The sequence below is a fragment of the Lutjanus erythropterus genome, chromosome 18 (genome assembly GCF_056507025.1).
Source record: "Lutjanus erythropterus isolate fLutEry1 chromosome 18, fLutEry1.hap2, whole genome shotgun sequence".
Taxonomy (NCBI): Eukaryota; Metazoa; Chordata; class Actinopteri; order Lutjaniformes; family Lutjanidae; genus Lutjanus; species Lutjanus erythropterus.
Window position 1 is genome coordinate 11065487 of NC_139334.1, and position 18798 is coordinate 11084284.

The window sequence follows — 18798 nt, forward strand, 5'->3', positions numbered from 1 at the left end:
TTGAATTTTCATCTTTGTATTTGGGACATAATAAAACTTAATTTTAGCACAGAAATATTTGACCAACACAATAATAAATAAATACAAATAAGTTTTTTTCCAGCCATTTATGGGAACAAATTATTATTTAGAATTTCTACAACCAAAAACCAAACTCAAAAATATAATGATTTGGTAGTAACAGATGTTTAGTTACTTTAATTATTTCACATAATTAACTAAATTAATAAAGAGATTTACATATTGTTCTCTGGGAGAAAGTGGACTTCATGGCAAATATTCAAAATGTTGTAATTCCATAATCGTTCTTACAACTTATCTGTATAGTTTAACATTTTGAAAGAGAAACAAATTTGCTTTCTTGCAGAGTTACATCAGCGGATTAATACACAACAGCTTTTGCCACCGGCCAGTTAGTTTATCTTAGCATAGCATAAAGACTGGAAACAGGGGGGAACAGCAAGCCTAGTTTTGCTAGAAATGAACAAAAGAGCCACCCAGCACCCATGGAAGTGCACATTGTGAATGTTAAGCCATGATCTAAAAGGCAGGAAATTTCAACTTGAAAATTCAGACTTGACATTGACATTAGGCGCGTTAAGGAACACAGAAATTTCAGAGTGCCCCTGAAGTCAGATTTCCTACTTGGAAAATAGAAAGATCCTCATCAGCATACCTCAAAGTCCAATATGGCTGCTCTGTGCACAAACAGTGAGGGAAAGCTGGAGTAATACCCTCTGTCAGAACTACTGTCTTTTGTGTCCCATTAAATCAGCCATAGACATGGTACTGTCCAACTTCAATCTGTGGACATTTGCTATGGTATTTGTATGCACAAAGCACAGTGTAATAACATTATATACTGACAGGGGTTTTTACTTTTACTCCCTTCATTTTAACACAAATATCTGTACTTTATACTCCTTAAACTTTCAAAACAGGCCTATTACTCTAGTTTAAATCCCTTTGAGCAGAACACCGATTTCGGCCTAAATTACTGGGACAATAACACATAGAAAAGACGATTCCTCAGTGACCTAACAAGACGAACAAAACAGACGAGAGGGAGACGCCACCACAGAGAAATGGTGAATAAGCTCAACCAGTAAGCTACTTTTATCAGTATTTTTTCCCACTTGTTGCACTGCAACGCAGTCAACTTGGATGTGATGTCATTCCCAGTCCCAACAGATTTGATACTCAGCATTTGTATTGAGCTAAGCTAACCAGCTCGTGGTGCAGCTTCGTAAAACATGAGCGGTATCAATCTTCTTATCTAACTCTTCGCAAGAAAGCTAACTGGCACATACAAAACGTTCTTTTAAAATAAATAAAATAAATCAAGTTGGATCACATACACAGTCAAAACAGCATAATAAGGGAATACTCTGATTAAGATGGGACAGCTCTGCAAATCCTTGATCAATCTCCAGTTGCCCCCTACCCCCAAAACCCAAAGCACAATATCAATGACACCAAAAATACTGTAGCAAAAATAGCAACCTTAAATTGATAATGTAGTTACAACAAGCTGCAGGTACAGTCAAGCTGCTTGTGCCTCCGTGGAGAGAGTGTACATATATCACAGTACATCTCTGAGTTACATTCGGCCCTCCGTCTGTCTGCTCTCTCACTGCAGATGGCTTCACAACTCGCTGCCCTCACCCCCAGCCCTCCTCCCCGAGCTCTGCCGCCGCCGAGGAACCAGATATCACCCGTGCCCAGATCACTCTGTCAGTCTGCCGGGGCGAGCCTGCTCACACCACCCACTCTGATGGGAACTTTCACCTCCACTCATGTCCAAGTGGCACCGCATGGACAGAGTAGCTCTGATAGCAACCCACCCCAGTCACTTTGATTACTTTTAACCTTTTTAACTTGCAAATGAAGCCAAAGAAGAAGATGGAATCCCTGTCGTGGAGCATCCAGTAGTTTAATTAAAATAATCTGTACATTTAGGGTGGATGTATCTTCTGTCCAGATTGATGTTGGCGTCCGTAAGACAGGTTCAGGAGATGTTTCGGCAAAGTGGTGCCTATACATTGATACATTTCCTGTATTCTTAAGCTTCTTTCGTCTTCAGTTTCTTCATCCTTTTGCCCAGTCGCAGGGTCTGAGGCAGCTAAGTTGGAGTCTGAGGTCAGTGGCGAAAACGCTGCATTTAGCGATCCGTGTTCCCCAGGTGAAGGACACGTGGAAATCAGCTTGGGGGGATTTGGTTTTACTGGTAGCCCACAGGGCTGTCCATGAGCGGGCTGGAGCAGTAGGGGTCCGGGGGGTCTTGGAGCTCAGTCTCATGGGTCTGGGCGTGGTCGTCCTCGCACTCCTCTTCCTCCGCCGGGCCGTGGCCTGAACTCTGGGAGCTGGCCATGGCGCCGTAGCTGTGGTGGGCCGGCGAGGGCATGGGAGTCAAAGCCAGCTCTGGCTCCAGCAGCACAGACGCCACAAACAGCTGAGGGAGGAAGATCAACAGAAAATTTATGATCGCGTAACACAATAAATCACTCAGTTCAAGGGGAGAACATGAGATCAAAGTGTGGTTTTAGATTTGGGCTTGTTTTCCCACCCTACAATTATTAAGTTAAGATACAAGTTCTTAAATTAATAATCCTGAGAGTTCATATCCTGAAAAACTAATTAAAGGAGAAATATTCAGTATATTTACTGTACTACTAATAAAATGACCATGATATGGCATCATAGATTAAGAAAACATGCAAAATTGAAATACTGGCTTCTCTGACAACAATGCAACAGCCAAGATTTTCCGTTCCAGTCTGGGACATCTGTTTTTGTTTTGGCCTGTGTGACTCCACACACAGCCCAGTTAACATTTATTCACTTTTCACGGAGCCAAAATTAATACAGAACGTTTGCTGACTGAGTGAGGGTTTGTGTCTGTTTATGAGTCGTAAGAAATTATTAATAATCTTTTAGAAGGAGTAGATGTTTATAGCAGTTAAACTGAGCAACATGTTAATGGAGTCTGTCAACATATTTCTGCTCGCATTGAAACTTCAAAGTTTCCTTATAAAGAACTTTTTTTTTTAGCCCAGCATTTGTGTTAGCATTCCTTGTCAGTTTGTTACCAATAATAGTGCCTTGGTACTTGCACTCCTGTACACTTTCAATGTTTGTGTTGTTCATAGTTACAGGCCAATGTATTGCCAAACAATATAAATAGTCACTTTTTTCTAGAACTGGGTACCAAAAGGATTGAATGCAGGTTTTGATACTACTCAGTACTTGGTTATTACAATTGATAAAGGTATTGAGTACTAATACCCAGCCCTAGTTATATATAACAAATACTTTTTAAGATGATTGAATGTTTTGCATCTAAAATATCTGCAAAGTAACTAGCAACTTAGGTTGTCAGATAAACATAGTGGGGTAAAATGTATAATATGCTCTTCTGTAATGTAGTGGAGTTGTGTAGCATAAGGTGGAAATACTCAAGAAAACAAGTATCTCAGAGCTGTATTTAGGGTAAAAATAATTCTTCACCACTTCATACAGTATTGGTGGTTTTGCATAATCACTTTACATTATTCTCGACCATTTTCCCAAACATACCATAGTTTATTAGTTTATTAGTGTGGTTTTGATGCCCCTCCAAGACTTAAGCGATCCTATTAAATTCAAATCATACCATCAATGTTTTTGACATCCCTGCAGCACTTACTGTAAATCCACCAGTCTGGAAAAGTAATTGGACAACAATAACCAATGTCATTTTTCCACAAATAAAACTGATTCTCATGTGTCAAATTTCAAGTGTCTGACAACTGTGGCTGCTAGAACTGTAGAAGAAATGCAGTAAGAAAAAAAAATATATAAATGCTTTGTAAGATAGATAGCTAGATAGATAGCTAGATAGCTAGATAGATAGATAGATAGATAGATAGATAGATAGATAGATAGATAGATAGATAGATAGATAGATAGATAACACTGATGAAAACTAAATGTGAATCTGTGAGTCTAGTAAGGATAATAAGTGTTACTGTACACTGGAGGCAGTGGTGGATGTCACAGTACTCCTGTCTGCATCAGTGAACGTCCCCTCTGCTGGTTGATCAGACATCTGAAATAAAACAAAACATTATTATTCAGGCAGTATTAGTTAATCTTGAGCTGAACCTGAGCTCAGAGAGTCATGGTCACTGACCTGGTAGCTTGTTGACTTGTCTGGTTGCTTCCTAAGGCACAAGCGGAAGAGGGAGAAGGCAATAGAGGAGAGCAGGGACACTAAGGTGAAGAGGGTGATGGGATGCATGGGACCTGTGACAATAAGGGGAGATTGAGTTTTAAGGTGCATTCATGATACAGTGAAGGTTACAGAGACTGCAGCAGTGTAGAAATGGAAGTGATACCTAGTCTGAGCACAGAGAAGAAGAGCAGCCAGAACATGCAGAGGATGGGAGCCACGATGACCTGGCTGATGGCTGCTCTGTGGATGCGCTGGTTGAGTTTGGTGGGGACGTATGCATAGTAGATGTTGTATCGGTCAACCATGTGCTTCAGGATCACATAGAGCAGACCTGGAGAGGCACAAGAAAACATACAAACACTGACTTAACTGATCAGTACCTGCAGTATAAAACAGAAAAACAACATTCACAAAGCATTCTTTGGAAAATGGGAGGACTGTATAGTTGATTTATATTAGAAAGACAGAAAATCCTGGTATGATCCTTTAATATCACAGTGATTATTTTTATTTTGTTCTCTCCAGCCTCCACCAAACCCCACACATACAGAAAGACGTTTGGGGTTCAAGTTCTGAACTTCATGCAATGATCAATATGCAATTAAAATTATTGTGACATGGCTACACTTTGATTAATTTTTCAAATTAAAGGGATCGTTTGGATTATTTGATGGAGTTGTGCTGACTACCATCTACTGTAGTTAATAAACTGTATCAATAAGGACCTCATGCCACCCAACCTCTAAATGAAATGCTGCGTTGCTTTGTGGTTCCACCCAATGAGTTTTAATTATCTGCTTCAGAAAAATGTTTATAGCTGATAGCTTAATGCTGATCTACAGAAAGCAACACATGTGAAATGCACAGAACAGCAGGGTATTCTGGATGAAAGGGCCCGCTCGGACTGACGATTTGACTGCAGAAGTAAATAGAAGCTTTTTGAGCTCTGGGCAGAGACAGGAGCAGAGTGGGCGTCTGGCTCGCAACTCACTGTGTCTGGGTGTCTGGGACTACAGCAGCAAATTCACACAGTCTGCATCGGACTGGCAGGCAGTAGAGGAGAGTGAGGTCACAGTATGAGGAGAGACAGCACACACACACACACACAAGGCGAAGAGAGAAGGTGATGGGATGAAGGAGAAAGACAGAAGGTGGACAGAAGGAAGAGGTAGACGAGGATAAAGAAGGGTCACCGTGCTGTATGTTGCTCACCGAAGGGTGTAATGATGGGACATGTGATGCTGTAGGTCATACTGACTGCAAAGATACACATGGTCCAGGCATACTCCAGGCCAAACTGGAACTCATAGGCCTGACTCTGCAGTTAGAAACAGAAATAAGGTAAGATTTCACATCTTAAAGGAACAGTTCACCCCAAAATCAAAAATAATTTTTCTTACATTTTCCTCTAATCCAATTTAGATGGATAAATAGCTGTACACATAGGAGGAAAATATATATGTATTGATTTTGGGGTAAACTGTCACTTTAAAACTGGGCACAGTCTAATGCATGTGACACAAAATCACTGAGAGAAAGATGAAAGACTCCACTAACCCGTTTGACATGAATACGCTCAGCCTGGGACTTGGCGAAGCAGAGGCGAAGGGCGTACACCGTCAGCGCTGGGATGCGAAGCAGCTCCATAGATGTGCCAATCAGACTGGATGTGATCACATAGTTTACGAAGAACGCACCGTTGTCGGGAAGAAACACACATCTGTAACAAGAAAACAATGAAATCCGTTTGGCTCCTGGCATGTCAAGGCTGTGTCAGCTAATTATGCAGCTAGCTCCACAGCTAACTGAGCTAACAAGCTAATGTCAGCTAAAGATAACAGCAGACAGCAGTTAGCGTACTTGGTACCTTGGTACAACACTCTGTCATCAAACTGGCCTCATAACATTTAATGACATCTTTATGCCAAGTCCAAATGGTATCACTTTAGCTTATGTCCATGAAATTATTCATGGCACAGTTACAGCAGCATTTGACAGTGTAATAAAACTTAATGACTTCTTTATGACATGTCCAAAATGAACCACTTTATTGGAGGTCAGGGAAAACATTCATGATATAGTTATAATGGTCTCATGATGACCCGTGTCGAAACCAACCACATATGACAGTATAATGTCATGTTAAAACATAAAGCTGAAGCTTTCTTTTCGCTGTTCATTTCAAGTTGTCATAACATTAACAGGCAAATGTTGTCTTGATTAAACTCAAGTTGTCATAACAAAGACATCTCCAACAATGTCAACTTTGCATTAAAGTTGAGTGTGTCTTACCCACTTGGCCAGTGAATTAGTATGACAACTTGTCCATCTGTGCTCCCATTGTGTACTTAATGTAAGTAAAATCTCATGGTGCATCTGTACTCACATCTGAGCAAAAGATCCTCTATAACACATATTATCACTTTTATCACAATACAAACATTTATTTATTATAATTTCACAAACAACTATATTATTCATGGAACATTTATTAACAAAATAATTGAGGTATTCATTTGAAACTTTGGAAAATGGAATCAAAGCAGCAACACACTGATAAAATTATAGATGAGGTATTGGAACTTGAAAAAAGGAGAGACGGATAAACAAGCTATTCCCACTATGGGAAGGATGGTTTTAAATGAAGTTTTTTTTTAGTAAGTAGAGTATGGAATTTGCCTCTGTATTGGGACACGAGTGTGTAAACTGATATAGTTAAATAATAAATTATGGTCGTCACAAAATCACACTTTGACTTGGTTTGAGAGTCACTGCCTTACTTGACTGAATCTCATTTTCTCTATTTTCCATTTGTGAACAAAGGGAAACTTTCTGTCATATCAGGGCTGTGGGTGGGGAGGAGGAGAGGGTAGTTTGTTTGTTTGTCTTTCTCATGTGTATTTGTTTATGGAAAAAATGCTATTTTGCCTCAATAAAAAACACTTAAAAACACACTGAAGTCTGTGAGTCCTGCAGTAATGCCATGATACTGTTTTATTTCAGCAAAAAAAAAAAAAAAAAACATGCTATCTTACTGGAATTTGACATCCTTTTCATCCAGGAAGTTGACATCAAAGAGCCAGGTGAAGAACAGGTCCAGACTACAGAGAGAATAAAAAATAAAAAAGACATACTTTAAAAAAAAAAAAGTGGTTAAAATCAAAAGAATTACTGAAAAAACATGAAAGCAGAAGCTGTGTTTGATTTGAGTGGAAGTGTACCTGGACAGACCCAGTGAGGGCAGGAGGATGACCATGAAGACCAGCAGTAAAAAACACTTGTGCATCGTCACTTGGTTCTCACCAGATCTGAGACATTAAATGAAGACCAAGTGATCATAAGAACACCATTATGCAATGCATGTTAAGTTATAAAACATATCTGCACAGCTCCCTTCAACATAATCAGTCCATAATGTGCAATAATGTAATGTAAAGTCAGCTGACTCTACATTTACAGGACTGTTGGGCTCATTAGCACGAACTACGCTTTTCACTCCAGTAAACAGTTGATTTGCATTCGCTCCTTCGCACATCACGCCTGCACAACACGTTTGTGGGGGTGGTTATGTAAAGAAAGGGTGCTCATAGGTGCTGCGTGAGGTTGTCTCCGTATGCACAGTTGTTCCGCTCCTCCTCCTGCTAGTCACCATGTGCCGCTCCTCTGTGCATGGTGACTACTGTGCATATCATTATCCTCACATGGAGATCTCTATGACAACCTGCCCAGAATAACAGTGCAGGGAGAGTGACAGAGAAGAGGAGGGAGTGTGTGGGGGGGGGGGGGGAGTAAAAAGAGCAACAGGGTGAAGGAGAAAAAAAAATAATTGAGATGAAAAAAAAAAAGAGGAAATGCTGGGAGTTGAGAGGAAGACAGATGAAGGGTCCATTTGAAGAAGCAAAGGACAGGCATTTCCATTTCAGAGGAGAGAGGAGAGTGGTGGACGATGGCTGGTGAGTACCTGGTCCAGTGGGACTCAAAGAAGGCTGAGTAGTAGACGATGAAGGGCAGGAGCACCGAAAACGCCCACAGCAGGAGGGTCGGGAAGAACTGGGTAATGACCGGGCTCTGGATTGGACAGTGAAATGATTAATTAAAGTCAAGATGAAATGGAAAATGACACACCTCACATCCCCAGTCATATGTTTATCTATTTAACAATATATCCCCAAAATTAGTTTTTATTTTAATATCAAAGTCATGCAAAATCCAATCATGTTTTCCTCTGGTAAAACAAAATATGACATATGTTTACATAAGCTAAAACCAACCAGTTTCATCCAATAATATCACACCCACATGTCAATCAAACCTCAATGTCTCAAGTAGCTAACCACTAACTGACGTTAGCTCAGATAGCCATGCAGCTAAGTTGCTAAAAGCCAAACCCAGCAAAGAAAACCACCTTTGTACTGTATCCCCTGCCATCAAACCTCCATCAGTCTCAGTGATGGTGTTCAGTCCCAGTTTTGCTGTGTTCACAGGGAACTCCCAGGGTCTGCTAGGTTTATGTAATACATAGGTTTATGTATTAACACTCATTTAACATTACTGGCCGCTTCGACAAGTTCTTCACTTGCTGCCTGCTTCATACAGTAAAGGCGTAAATATGCTGAGGCAAACTGCACTCTAATTTCAGTTTCATTTGCAATTTCTGAGGCTGAAGAGGGTTAAAATGTTGTATTAAGGTCACACTGTTCAACTAAATCTCAGAAACTCTGACCCGCAGACTCTCCACAGGCCTTGTGACGTTGAACTTGTCCATGGTGTTGACGATGATGGCGGGAGTAGTGAGGAAGAAGAGCAGCAGGAAGAGGAGGATGTTGAGGAGGACACATCGGAGCCACCAGCGAGATCCACACACTGACAGATTTTCCCTGGTGACGGGAGAAATAATGAGCCTCAATTCACACTCGTCATCCAGCAGGACAGACAGGACTGTTAACACACTACTGTCCCCTGACACTCCTCTACTGTATGTATTGACATAAGCCTGAAATAGCCAGCTCTTTGTATGTGAGCTGGTGAGTGTGTTTCCACTGGAGAGCAGCACACTTCAGCGCTCAGTTTTAATGAAGGAACAGAAGTACCTGCTCCTCCAGTCGTCTATTAGTGCAAAAACACACTTGCACACAAACACACTGCAACCAAACAGGCGTGAAGCACAAAGAGTGAGTGCTACCATCTCTTTGGTTTAATCTCCCATACATATGCATCACCCATTTGTTACATAATCTCGCTGGGACTGCTGCATTTGCTTTCCAAGATAAGAAACATGCATTATGGCTAATCCAATCATGGACAGGGAACAGGCTTTAAATGGTGTTTGCGATCTGCTACACACAAGCAACAACATAGTGATGCATCTTAAAGGGACAGTTCACCCCAAAATCAAAAGTAGCATATTTTTCCTTTTACCTGTAGAGCTATTTAACCATGTAGAATGTTTTAATTTGAGTTTCAGAGTTTTGGTGATATTGGCCGCAGAGATGTTTGCCCTCTAAATGTAACTTAACTAGTTGACACTTGGCTTGTGGTGGTCAAAGCGCTACAAAATACATTGAAATACATTTTCTTTCGACCAAACTAAACTAAACACGACAACCGTATCACCATGCTAGCTAGAGCAGTATTTCCACTCTTTGGTAATGCTTGACTACCCTTGCTTTTTTCCCATTGAGGATAGTACTTAGTACGTGGTACTTCTTTTGGCATCACCTCTTCAGAAGTTCCTGGCGAGCCAAGCCAATACTAAAATGTGACGTGAAAACACTGCAGACCATTTATTAGTCAGAGAGAATCGTCACAAGTACGACATGGGATGTTTGACACGGAATTCAAATCCGCCATCTTTAAATAGCAAAGATACCAGTAACAGCGACCATAGTATCTTTCATTAACTTGACCCAGACTTTTAGAAAATGGCAGCCTGCATCCTCTGTTTGGTTGCCATTGAGAGTATCCAGTGAGAGCCGGATGGAGCAACTCAAAATTAGAGGGTATACCAAGAACTGTTGGCCACACACGCCTACCATCTGATTTTTGAATAGTACAAGGAGAAGTTTTACAAACTAAAGAGCTGGAAGTGGCTTGACCAGGACTCATCATTACATATGTCTATCTGGATGTGATATATACAAACAGACTGGCGAGTAATGGGAAGGAGGAAGGCTTTGACTTGGCCACGGCATTGTTGGAGAAAATGGTGGAAGATGCTAAACATCAACTCTGAAATCTGATTGATCTAGTCAGCTCAGTGGTGCTTGTTTTACAGTTCAGCTGAGGACAACACCATTAATGTTTACATCCTGCGCTGTCACGAGCACGATCCTCTCATCCATGAGCTGATGTACAGTAGAAAGAAAATAGTTCTTGCATGAAACTGCTCACAACAAGATCTGTGGATTATCTTGAGTAACTGGGTCATGATTTACAGAAAGAGCCACTGCTGTTGAGTTTTAACGTCTATGATTTTGTCGCTTTGAGCACCAAAAGCCAAGTGCCATATAGTTCCATTATATTCCAGAGAGGGCAGACATCTCTATAGCTGACATCTCCAAAACTCAGCAGCTCACACCAAAACAATTAAGATGGATAAATAGCACTACGGGTTAAGAGGAAAATTATGCCTCATTTTTAGAGTGAACTGTCCCTTTAAATGCTGCTGTTAGTTATTTTGATTTTCTTTAATAGGAACACAGAGCTCAATGACAAAAGAAGTAGGAATAGTAACTCTAATGCAGACACTCTACAAAAGCCAAGGTGCATAATTTGGCATAATAATGTCTACCACTTGACTAAATAAAAAGACTCTTTGAGGTCCATCATTACGAGCTAATGTTACATTGACAAGAAAAATTACAGCCCACAAAACTTTGGTTAAAAGTCTAGTCACGATCCCGAGGTTTTCCAAAGATACCCAATATGTCAGGGTTAATTACAGGGAAATGTGTCTAACTGATGCGTAAAACATGTAAAACTGGATATTACACTCAAAATATGTGTCTGGATGGGTTTTTCTCCGAGTGCTCCAGTTTCCTCCCACAGTCCAAAGACGTGCAGGTTAATAAACTGCTTGTACTGAAGGTGTGAATGTGAGTGTGAACGGTTGTCTGTCGGTATACCATGTTTCTGTTCAATGCATGCTGGGATCGGTTACAGCTCCCTACAGGCACACACGGGATGAGTATAGACATGATTTTTTTGGAGTGGGGTTGTGTGAGGTACTCCATGGTCAGTGTATTGACTACAGTGGATGGCGGTCAGTACACCTCTGGTTTGGAGAAGCAGAGAGGAGTACCAGCATGGAAACAAAAAAGGTCCATCTAAATAAATCAACATCATACAAACATTGTCACTGTCATGCCAACATCGTCCACCGAAATTCATTGCTTAGCTTCATTGCTGGTGCTTCTGTTTCTGGAAACGGGGTCATGCTGACTGTCATCTACTGTAAGTAATACACAAACACTGTTTTACCTCATACAACCCACTTAAAAACCTGAACTATTCCTTTAAGTAGAAAACTAGTGTGATGTGGACTTTGAGGTTAATCAAGGAGAAATAAGAGTAATTGGACCATTAAGATTTAAGAGGCACAAATAAAACAAAAATAAAACCTGTTCCAGTGATGTCAGTACTGACCAGATGATGTCACTAGGAGCAGGTGCGTAGCTGACCCCCCATTTGTGCGACTGCACCACCGTCGTTATGCTGGACTGCTGCGGTCTGCGGCGGCAGTGCACGCGACTGTAGTCCTTCACAATGCTGGAAAACAAAACAAGATTTATAAAAGCGCTGCAGAAATCAGCACCAACACTCAGTAACGCCTGTTTTTATGTCCCTGCATGGGTTTTATGGCTGCTCCCTGCTGTGACAGGGTTTGCATGATGAGAGGACCTGACAGACACAAACCTCGGTGTCATGCTTTTTGTTTACTCACACAGCAGTCATCCTCTCATCACGGAAAGTCACAAAGGCGATGCCAAGCCTCTTCATGGAGATGCGGTTCTTCTCAGCATTAAACTCGTCTGTGCGCTTCTCTTCTAACTCGCTGTAGTACTGTTCTGCATCCACCTGCAGAGAAAAAGTTAGAGCACACATTACTCACTGCATCTTACAGAGATCCCCAGATTTGAAGCAAGACCTACATTTGGATTATAGTGCCATCCAGTGGCAACACACTTTCTGTGCAGCACCATGCAATCACCTACTGATCCCAATTAGATTGATAAAAAAGTACCTTCTCAAAGCCACAGATGTCGCAGCAGAATATCTGAGCACACGGATGGGTCTTGATCATGATCTTTCCTTCCTTTTGTGCCTTTGTGGCAAAGTACAGCCTGCCTTTCATCGCCTTGCGCCTGCAAAACACATCATCCTCATGAGTCTGGCATTGATCACAAACTGTGCTGTTCCAGTATGTAACAGTTATTGTACCTCTCTAAGTCCAGCCTCATCAGCTTGTGGACATCGAAGCAGAAACGGATGTCAGTGACAGTGCAGCTGGGGTAGGCCTCACTGGCGAATGAAGCAGAATGAGTGGGTCAGAATCAAGGTGGTGAGATCGTCAGTGTGACATGAATCAAACCCAGGGAAAAGATTTAACTCGACGTAATGAAATAGAGAAGAAAACAAGCGTACTGGAAGTGTTTGGTGATGAGTCCTGGGTCAGAGATCTCTCTCGGTATGGAGGTGATCATCAGTGTCCTGGCTACCTGCAACACACAATGCAACCACCATGAGTAGTTTTGTTATAATGAACTGCAAGAACACCATCTTATCAAGTGATATCAACAAAGCTAGCAGTGTGGCTCTATGGAGAGCAATGCTGGTCTCTTGGTCCACCACATTGGTACAAATATCTAAACACATTTGATACACACATTCATTGTAACCAGAAGTTGAATCCTGATGAAGTGGCCGTGATCCTGTTAGAATTCTGTACAACTTAAGTCGGCCAGTGGAATATTGATTCAGACGTGTCATACACACAGCAACCAGACGTTTTGGTGATTTTGGTGCTGGGAAGACGTTTAATTCCACACTTGCAGCTTGATAACTCGTCTGGATAACTGAGGGAGACTGCTACTTCTGTTGCTGAAATGTACACACAGCTTTTAAACTACGTCAGACCTAAAAGGGTCTATAGAGCGCCTAAGTCACAGCCCTTCTGGTGAACCACCATGGAACTGTAGTCATCCCGCTTGAATTGTGCCATGAATTACACATAATAAATTTACAAGTCAAGACACCTGCAATTTTTCATAAAACTGTTTTAGTGTCAGACTGTGAAGATACATAAATAGAAAGACTACACACCCAGATTTTCTCCCTCCAAAAGCTAATGTTAGCTGCTTAAGCTACAGTGTCTGTGTGTTGTTGAACTGGGATGTAGTCACACAGCAGAGGATCTTACTCTTTCTTTTTTGTCACAGCTGATAAAAGCACCAAGAGTCGCTAAATAAAAAACTTCAGGTAAGACAATGATGCAAGAGACAGTGAGATTGATGTGGGTGACGTATATTGTGCAAGATGCAGAGATGTAGTTCACTGAGCGGTTTTATACAAAATTAAACCAAACTATGACAAACCTACCACAAATTGAAATTTTCTTGACTTGTACAGTTATGTTTTAACTTGACAAACAACATGTGTAAAAATAATTTGTCTCTCATCACTGTTTATATTTTTTCCAAATTTAAGGCCCATGGGGAACACTGGAAGGGGCGTGGCTTTGGCACTCCAATAACATGTGAGCTAGCTTCCTGTTTCCTGCACTTAGATATGCTATATGCTAAACTCAACTATGTTGAAAAGAATGCATGCTAACATGCTAAACTACAGAAATGGACTTGATAACATGGACGTTGTTGCAGTGGAAGAATGAACTTGATGTGTAAACAGCATGACGTGTTGGTGACAGACCTTTTCATCCTCTCTGTACTCCAGCCGTATGGAGTGATGAGCCATGCACAGCAATGTGATGATGAAGTAGACCAGAGCAAGGATGCTGTGGAGCCACAGAAACTTGTCCCTGTGAAACAGAAAAAACACTGTTGTAATTTAAAGGAGTCCAGTGTTATTTCAGGAGATTTGATGTCATTCATGAAGTGTTAGACTTACTTTGCGCTAACATTAGCCAGTGTTGTTCTTCCAAAGTTTTCAGGACTGTCTCCTGTAGAAATAATGAAACATGACAGAGAGTGAGACATTTTAATTTCTAAATGACTTCAAGGAAAACCCCTCCTCTTTTGTCTGGAGCCTGAGGCAACAACGAAGCAATGTCACTATTCAGGGAAAACTATTTCCATCCAGTTTAATGAAATCTCTCATCTCAATGAAATTTCACACAAAATTCAAACATCGCCATCATGCCTAACTCTGCTCTTTTAATTTGGGCACCCTTTGTTTGCTGTTGCCATGGCAGCCTGTCGATGGGTGTTGGTTTATTTAATGAGCAGGGTGACACACTGGTCTATAAGATGACAGCCAGCAGTAATAAAACAGTTTCTGTGGACAGCCCAGCTTCTCGTAGACCCCATAATGGCTCCTGCCTTCATCCTGTTATGGAATGGCTTACTCAACACTTCCTACAAAATAAACACACAGCTGCCAGAAGGCATTTCTGCAGCGATTTAGCAGCTAATTTGCCACCCCATGCCACCCCTGACACCTACATGTGTGTGTTCACAGGAAATGAAGCACTTTCTATTTCTATAGTCTTACTTGGGGAACCACTTGATGAATTGCCAGTGGTATGCTGGCAACTCCCATTAAGTGAAATGAAACTTTTGACAAGTTCAAGATTTACTTTGAAATTTGAAACGGAAAATGGGCTTCAGCCCAAACATAAACTGTAAAAAAGAAACTACTTTTAACTAATAAAAGTTAGTGTCCACCCTGCCTTAAATATCTGAAAAGACAAGTTAAGGTAATTTTGTAATGATTCAAAACAAATAAACTTTTCTAATCAAATAAACCTGATATTAATTTAGTTGAACCAACTTTTACGTTACACCAATGAACATTCAAAAAAAAAATCGATTTCCTTTTACATTTTCTCAGTTTGAAATGTTTGTTTTGTTTGTTTTGAGACTGAATTCAATACTAACCTTCATCATGGTTTGCAGTGTTTTCATCATTGTGTAAACAAGCAGCCATGACTTATCTTAAAGTATATTAGAGACACATAAAGTTTTCATCATGTATGTTATTTGTCAAACTATAAAAAAGAAGGGTCACAAGAGAGCGTTATCTCTCAAACAATGCATGCTTGGACGTCTGCTAATTTGCTGATCATGTTTCTTTAGAAACTTAATCGAATGAGCTGACTGAACTCTGAACAGTACATTCATTAAACTCACACATCAAGTTAGAAGAACTCATGTTTATAAGTTCAGAAACAAATACCAGAACTTTTAAATTAATTAACTTGAATAAATAAAACCTGTATATTTACATTAAATTAATGAGAAATGATTAGTTTATTTCACTAAATACCTGTATGATTTATTTTAAAGTGTTCCATAAATACATTTACAAGATAGAAGAAAAGTATCTGAGAACATACTATGAACATAATAGTAAAACATAAAACATAAAAGACATGACGCTAAATAGATAAAAACCTATAGAACAAAAAAAGTACACAAAGGGGCTAAAACTGGAAAGTAGGCTTGGCATGGTTGCCTTAAAATGTATTCTGATACAACTACTAATGACCTGTTAAAAAAGTAGTCAGTAACCTAATCCAAGTATCACAATATTAAAGTAATGTAAACTGATTACTTTCTCATACTTTTAGATTGCCTCAGTACCAACTTTGGTCAAATTGTTTAGCTTAATTTCTTTTATGTTTGTTATTAAGTTTATCAGTTATTCCCTCTTTGTTATGCACAAAAGCATGTTTAGATGAAAAGCGGCAATCGTGTACTAAACACTCAAACTTCAAGTAAAGTGCTGGGTCATAATCCTGCAAAGGAATCCCCATTTTTTACCAAATGTAACTGTATTCTGATTACTTCTTTTTGGAATGGAATACAGTTACCTTTCATTTGTATCTTGATTAAATAATACATGTAATACATGTAATCCCTTAAGCCTGTCAATAAATAAGTAAAACAGCTCTGTTGATTTTTATATCACTTCATCCAGATTTCATCTTCCCCCATTTAAATTGTGGTAGTAGTTTTACCTCGTAGTGTTGTTTTATGGGTCATTTTAAGTTACAATTATGCTTAATATAACTTATGCAAGAGAGTTTGGCTTTTTTTTAAACTCAGCTTCACCACAGATTGTTTTAAACTTAAGTTTCTGACCATTTAACTAACAAATCATTTGGTGTGTGGCTGTGTGCGATCGTCTCTGTGTGGCCTGGCTGCTCTCCCTGTGAGGTGCCCCACGTGTCTCTCTTGACTGAGGTTAAGGATATCCCTTGGTTTTTCAAACGGTCGGCTAGCTAGACCATCATGTAGGGATGAAAATACCCAGGAGTTTCCCGGAAAAGTTGACCGGCAGGATTACGGCCAAAGACAGCAAGCAAACCACCATCATGAGCAGGATGATGTGGCGTTGGAAGGACAGGTATGTGACAGCGTCAATGCCGCATTTGCTACGGATCTCTTCATCCCTGCAAAAATAGAGAAAGGGGGAACTTTCAGAGTCTCTTAATCGTGTTTTCAAGACATCCCAAATACTGTATCAGCCATAATAATATCAGAGATGCTGCAAATTCCCAGAGGTGTGGACTCCAGGATTTGAGTCAAAAACTTGATGGCTTTGGCCTCAATTTTGATTTTAACATCAGTTAAAGGCTCATCATCTTGAGCCTTTTAAACACACAATATGTAATTTCTGATTAGGGGGACTGCTTCACCTTAAAACAATTTGGGACTTGAGTGCAAAGACTGGGGACTTGAGCCTGAATCTGCTCGAGGATTCTGCCTGTTAGTTTTTAAGTTTTTCCTCATCACAGTTGCTTCAGTGCTTGCTCTTGGTGGGAACAATTGGTTTTATAAGGAGTAGAGTCTAGACCTGCTCTATATGTAAAGTGCCCCGAGATAACTTTGTTATGATTTGGCACCATATAAATGAAGCTGAATTGAGCTAAATTACTTGAGACTGTCCCACCTCTGGAATTTCCACAGATCCAGATGTGAAGATAATCAGAGAATCTTGATCTACCATATGTATGCAGCTCTGTCAACTGCCAGTGCAAATGGGCTGACAGCTTATACCTCATCATGAGTAAAACTGTGGCACCACTACTTTGGTGCCAGAAGCTGTGGTTACCAGACTGGAGGTTCAGGAAACCCAGTGTCATAAAATAGAACAAAAAAAAAAAAAGAAAGAAAGAAAGAAAAGAGGGGCATGCTGGTCTCATGGCAGCCCACACATTGCGAACTTGCAGGGTGGGTTTTGCACTTTCCCAGGGATCCCAGGGTGAGCCACTGGCATGAGAGCTAAAAACAGAAGCACCCAAACTCCACCACAATACTATGGAAACCATGGTCACCATGCAAATCTTCTTTTTTACTGGCCCAAATCTGTTGTGTGCAGTCAGACTCAAGCAAGTGCAAATATTCAACGGGAAAACCACGGCACCAGTGGTCACATGAGCCCAGACTCGTTTGTTTTTCCTGCTAAATGAGATATAACACGAGACTTTACATTTGACGGTGACATCAGCTTTGAAGACGGAGGGCCAATAAAAGGATGGGAGCTAAGATGGGAGAAGGGTAAAATAATTACAACTGCTTTGTGCACTTACTTCATATGGTAAAGCGATGAGAGCCACGAGCAGAAGCCCTGGAAGGAGAGGAGAATCATAAAACAGCCAATGGATTCGTTATTGAAGATAATAAATGACATATGTATGCAAGTCTGTGCACACCACGTCTGGCTACTTGCATGCATCCACTATTTGCATAGTAATAAGGTCTGCAGAGTGACACAGATTTAATAGGTCTAGCCTGGAGCAGTAACCACTTTACTGCAGCCTCAGCTCTGTGTAGGCACAGGACAATGACTCCAGTCTGAGTCTTTGTCTTACACCGTTATAAACATGCAGGCAGTGACCTCAGTCTATCACACAGGTGTCATGGAGTCACAGACAGTCCAGCTGAGTCATGATCCAAACTTTCCTCTTACAACAGTTGATGCGGTGCCATCTCAAACAAGTGGACCTTATTATAAAAGTGCAGCAGGCAGCATTTTTAGACATCAATATGTCACTGACAAATTAACTGTGACACATTGCAAATACTTGAGAACAAATCCAGGAAGACTGATAGACTGTTTGTGGTATTGTTGGTGATAAAGTGTCTTAAAAATAAGATGTGTCTCAACATCTCCCATAATGCCTTCTCCTTTATATTTAGCAGTGTACAAGCAACTGGAGACTGTCTGTGTTTCTTACCCAAACTATTCTATTTTACTTCTTAAAGGTACCCTGGACAGTTTTTCACCACAGGTGGCGCTGTAGAGCAGAATTAAGGATGAGCAGGTTCCTTTATTGTTTGTATGTGTTCTACCAGCAGATGCATGGATAGAAAGGAGTCTGGACCAAAACAGAAGTGGGACTG

At 40.5% G+C, this 18798-nt stretch overlaps 1 protein-coding gene across 1 annotated transcript in view; it reads right to left on the bottom strand.

Annotated features, from left to right (window-relative positions):
- Nucleotides 1–506: 506 nt before the first annotated feature.
- tmem63c (transmembrane protein 63C) overlaps nt 507–18798 on the bottom strand; it is a 44288-nt gene continuing 25996 nt past the window's right edge. The window contains exons 5-23 of the mRNA XM_084742872.1: nt 17985–18022; nt 16702–16844; nt 14339–14390; nt 14141–14249; nt 12857–12930; nt 12653–12733; nt 12456–12576; nt 12156–12289; nt 11858–11980; nt 8937–9090; nt 8175–8281; nt 7435–7521; nt 7249–7314; nt 5771–5933; nt 5426–5531; nt 4377–4544; nt 4172–4284; nt 4013–4087; nt 507–2452 (exon numbers count right to left, since the gene is read on the bottom strand). Of these exons, the coding sequence (XP_084598998.1) occupies nt 2222–2452; nt 4013–4087; nt 4172–4284; nt 4377–4544; nt 5426–5531; nt 5771–5933; nt 7249–7314; nt 7435–7521; nt 8175–8281; nt 8937–9090; nt 11858–11980; nt 12156–12289; nt 12456–12576; nt 12653–12733; nt 12857–12930; nt 14141–14249; nt 14339–14390; nt 16702–16844; nt 17985–18022 (2145 nt within the window). The 3' untranslated portion in view covers nt 507–2221. The remainder of the gene's footprint in view (nt 2453–4012; nt 4088–4171; nt 4285–4376; nt 4545–5425; nt 5532–5770; nt 5934–7248; nt 7315–7434; nt 7522–8174; nt 8282–8936; nt 9091–11857; nt 11981–12155; nt 12290–12455; nt 12577–12652; nt 12734–12856; nt 12931–14140; nt 14250–14338; nt 14391–16701; nt 16845–17984; nt 18023–18798) is intronic.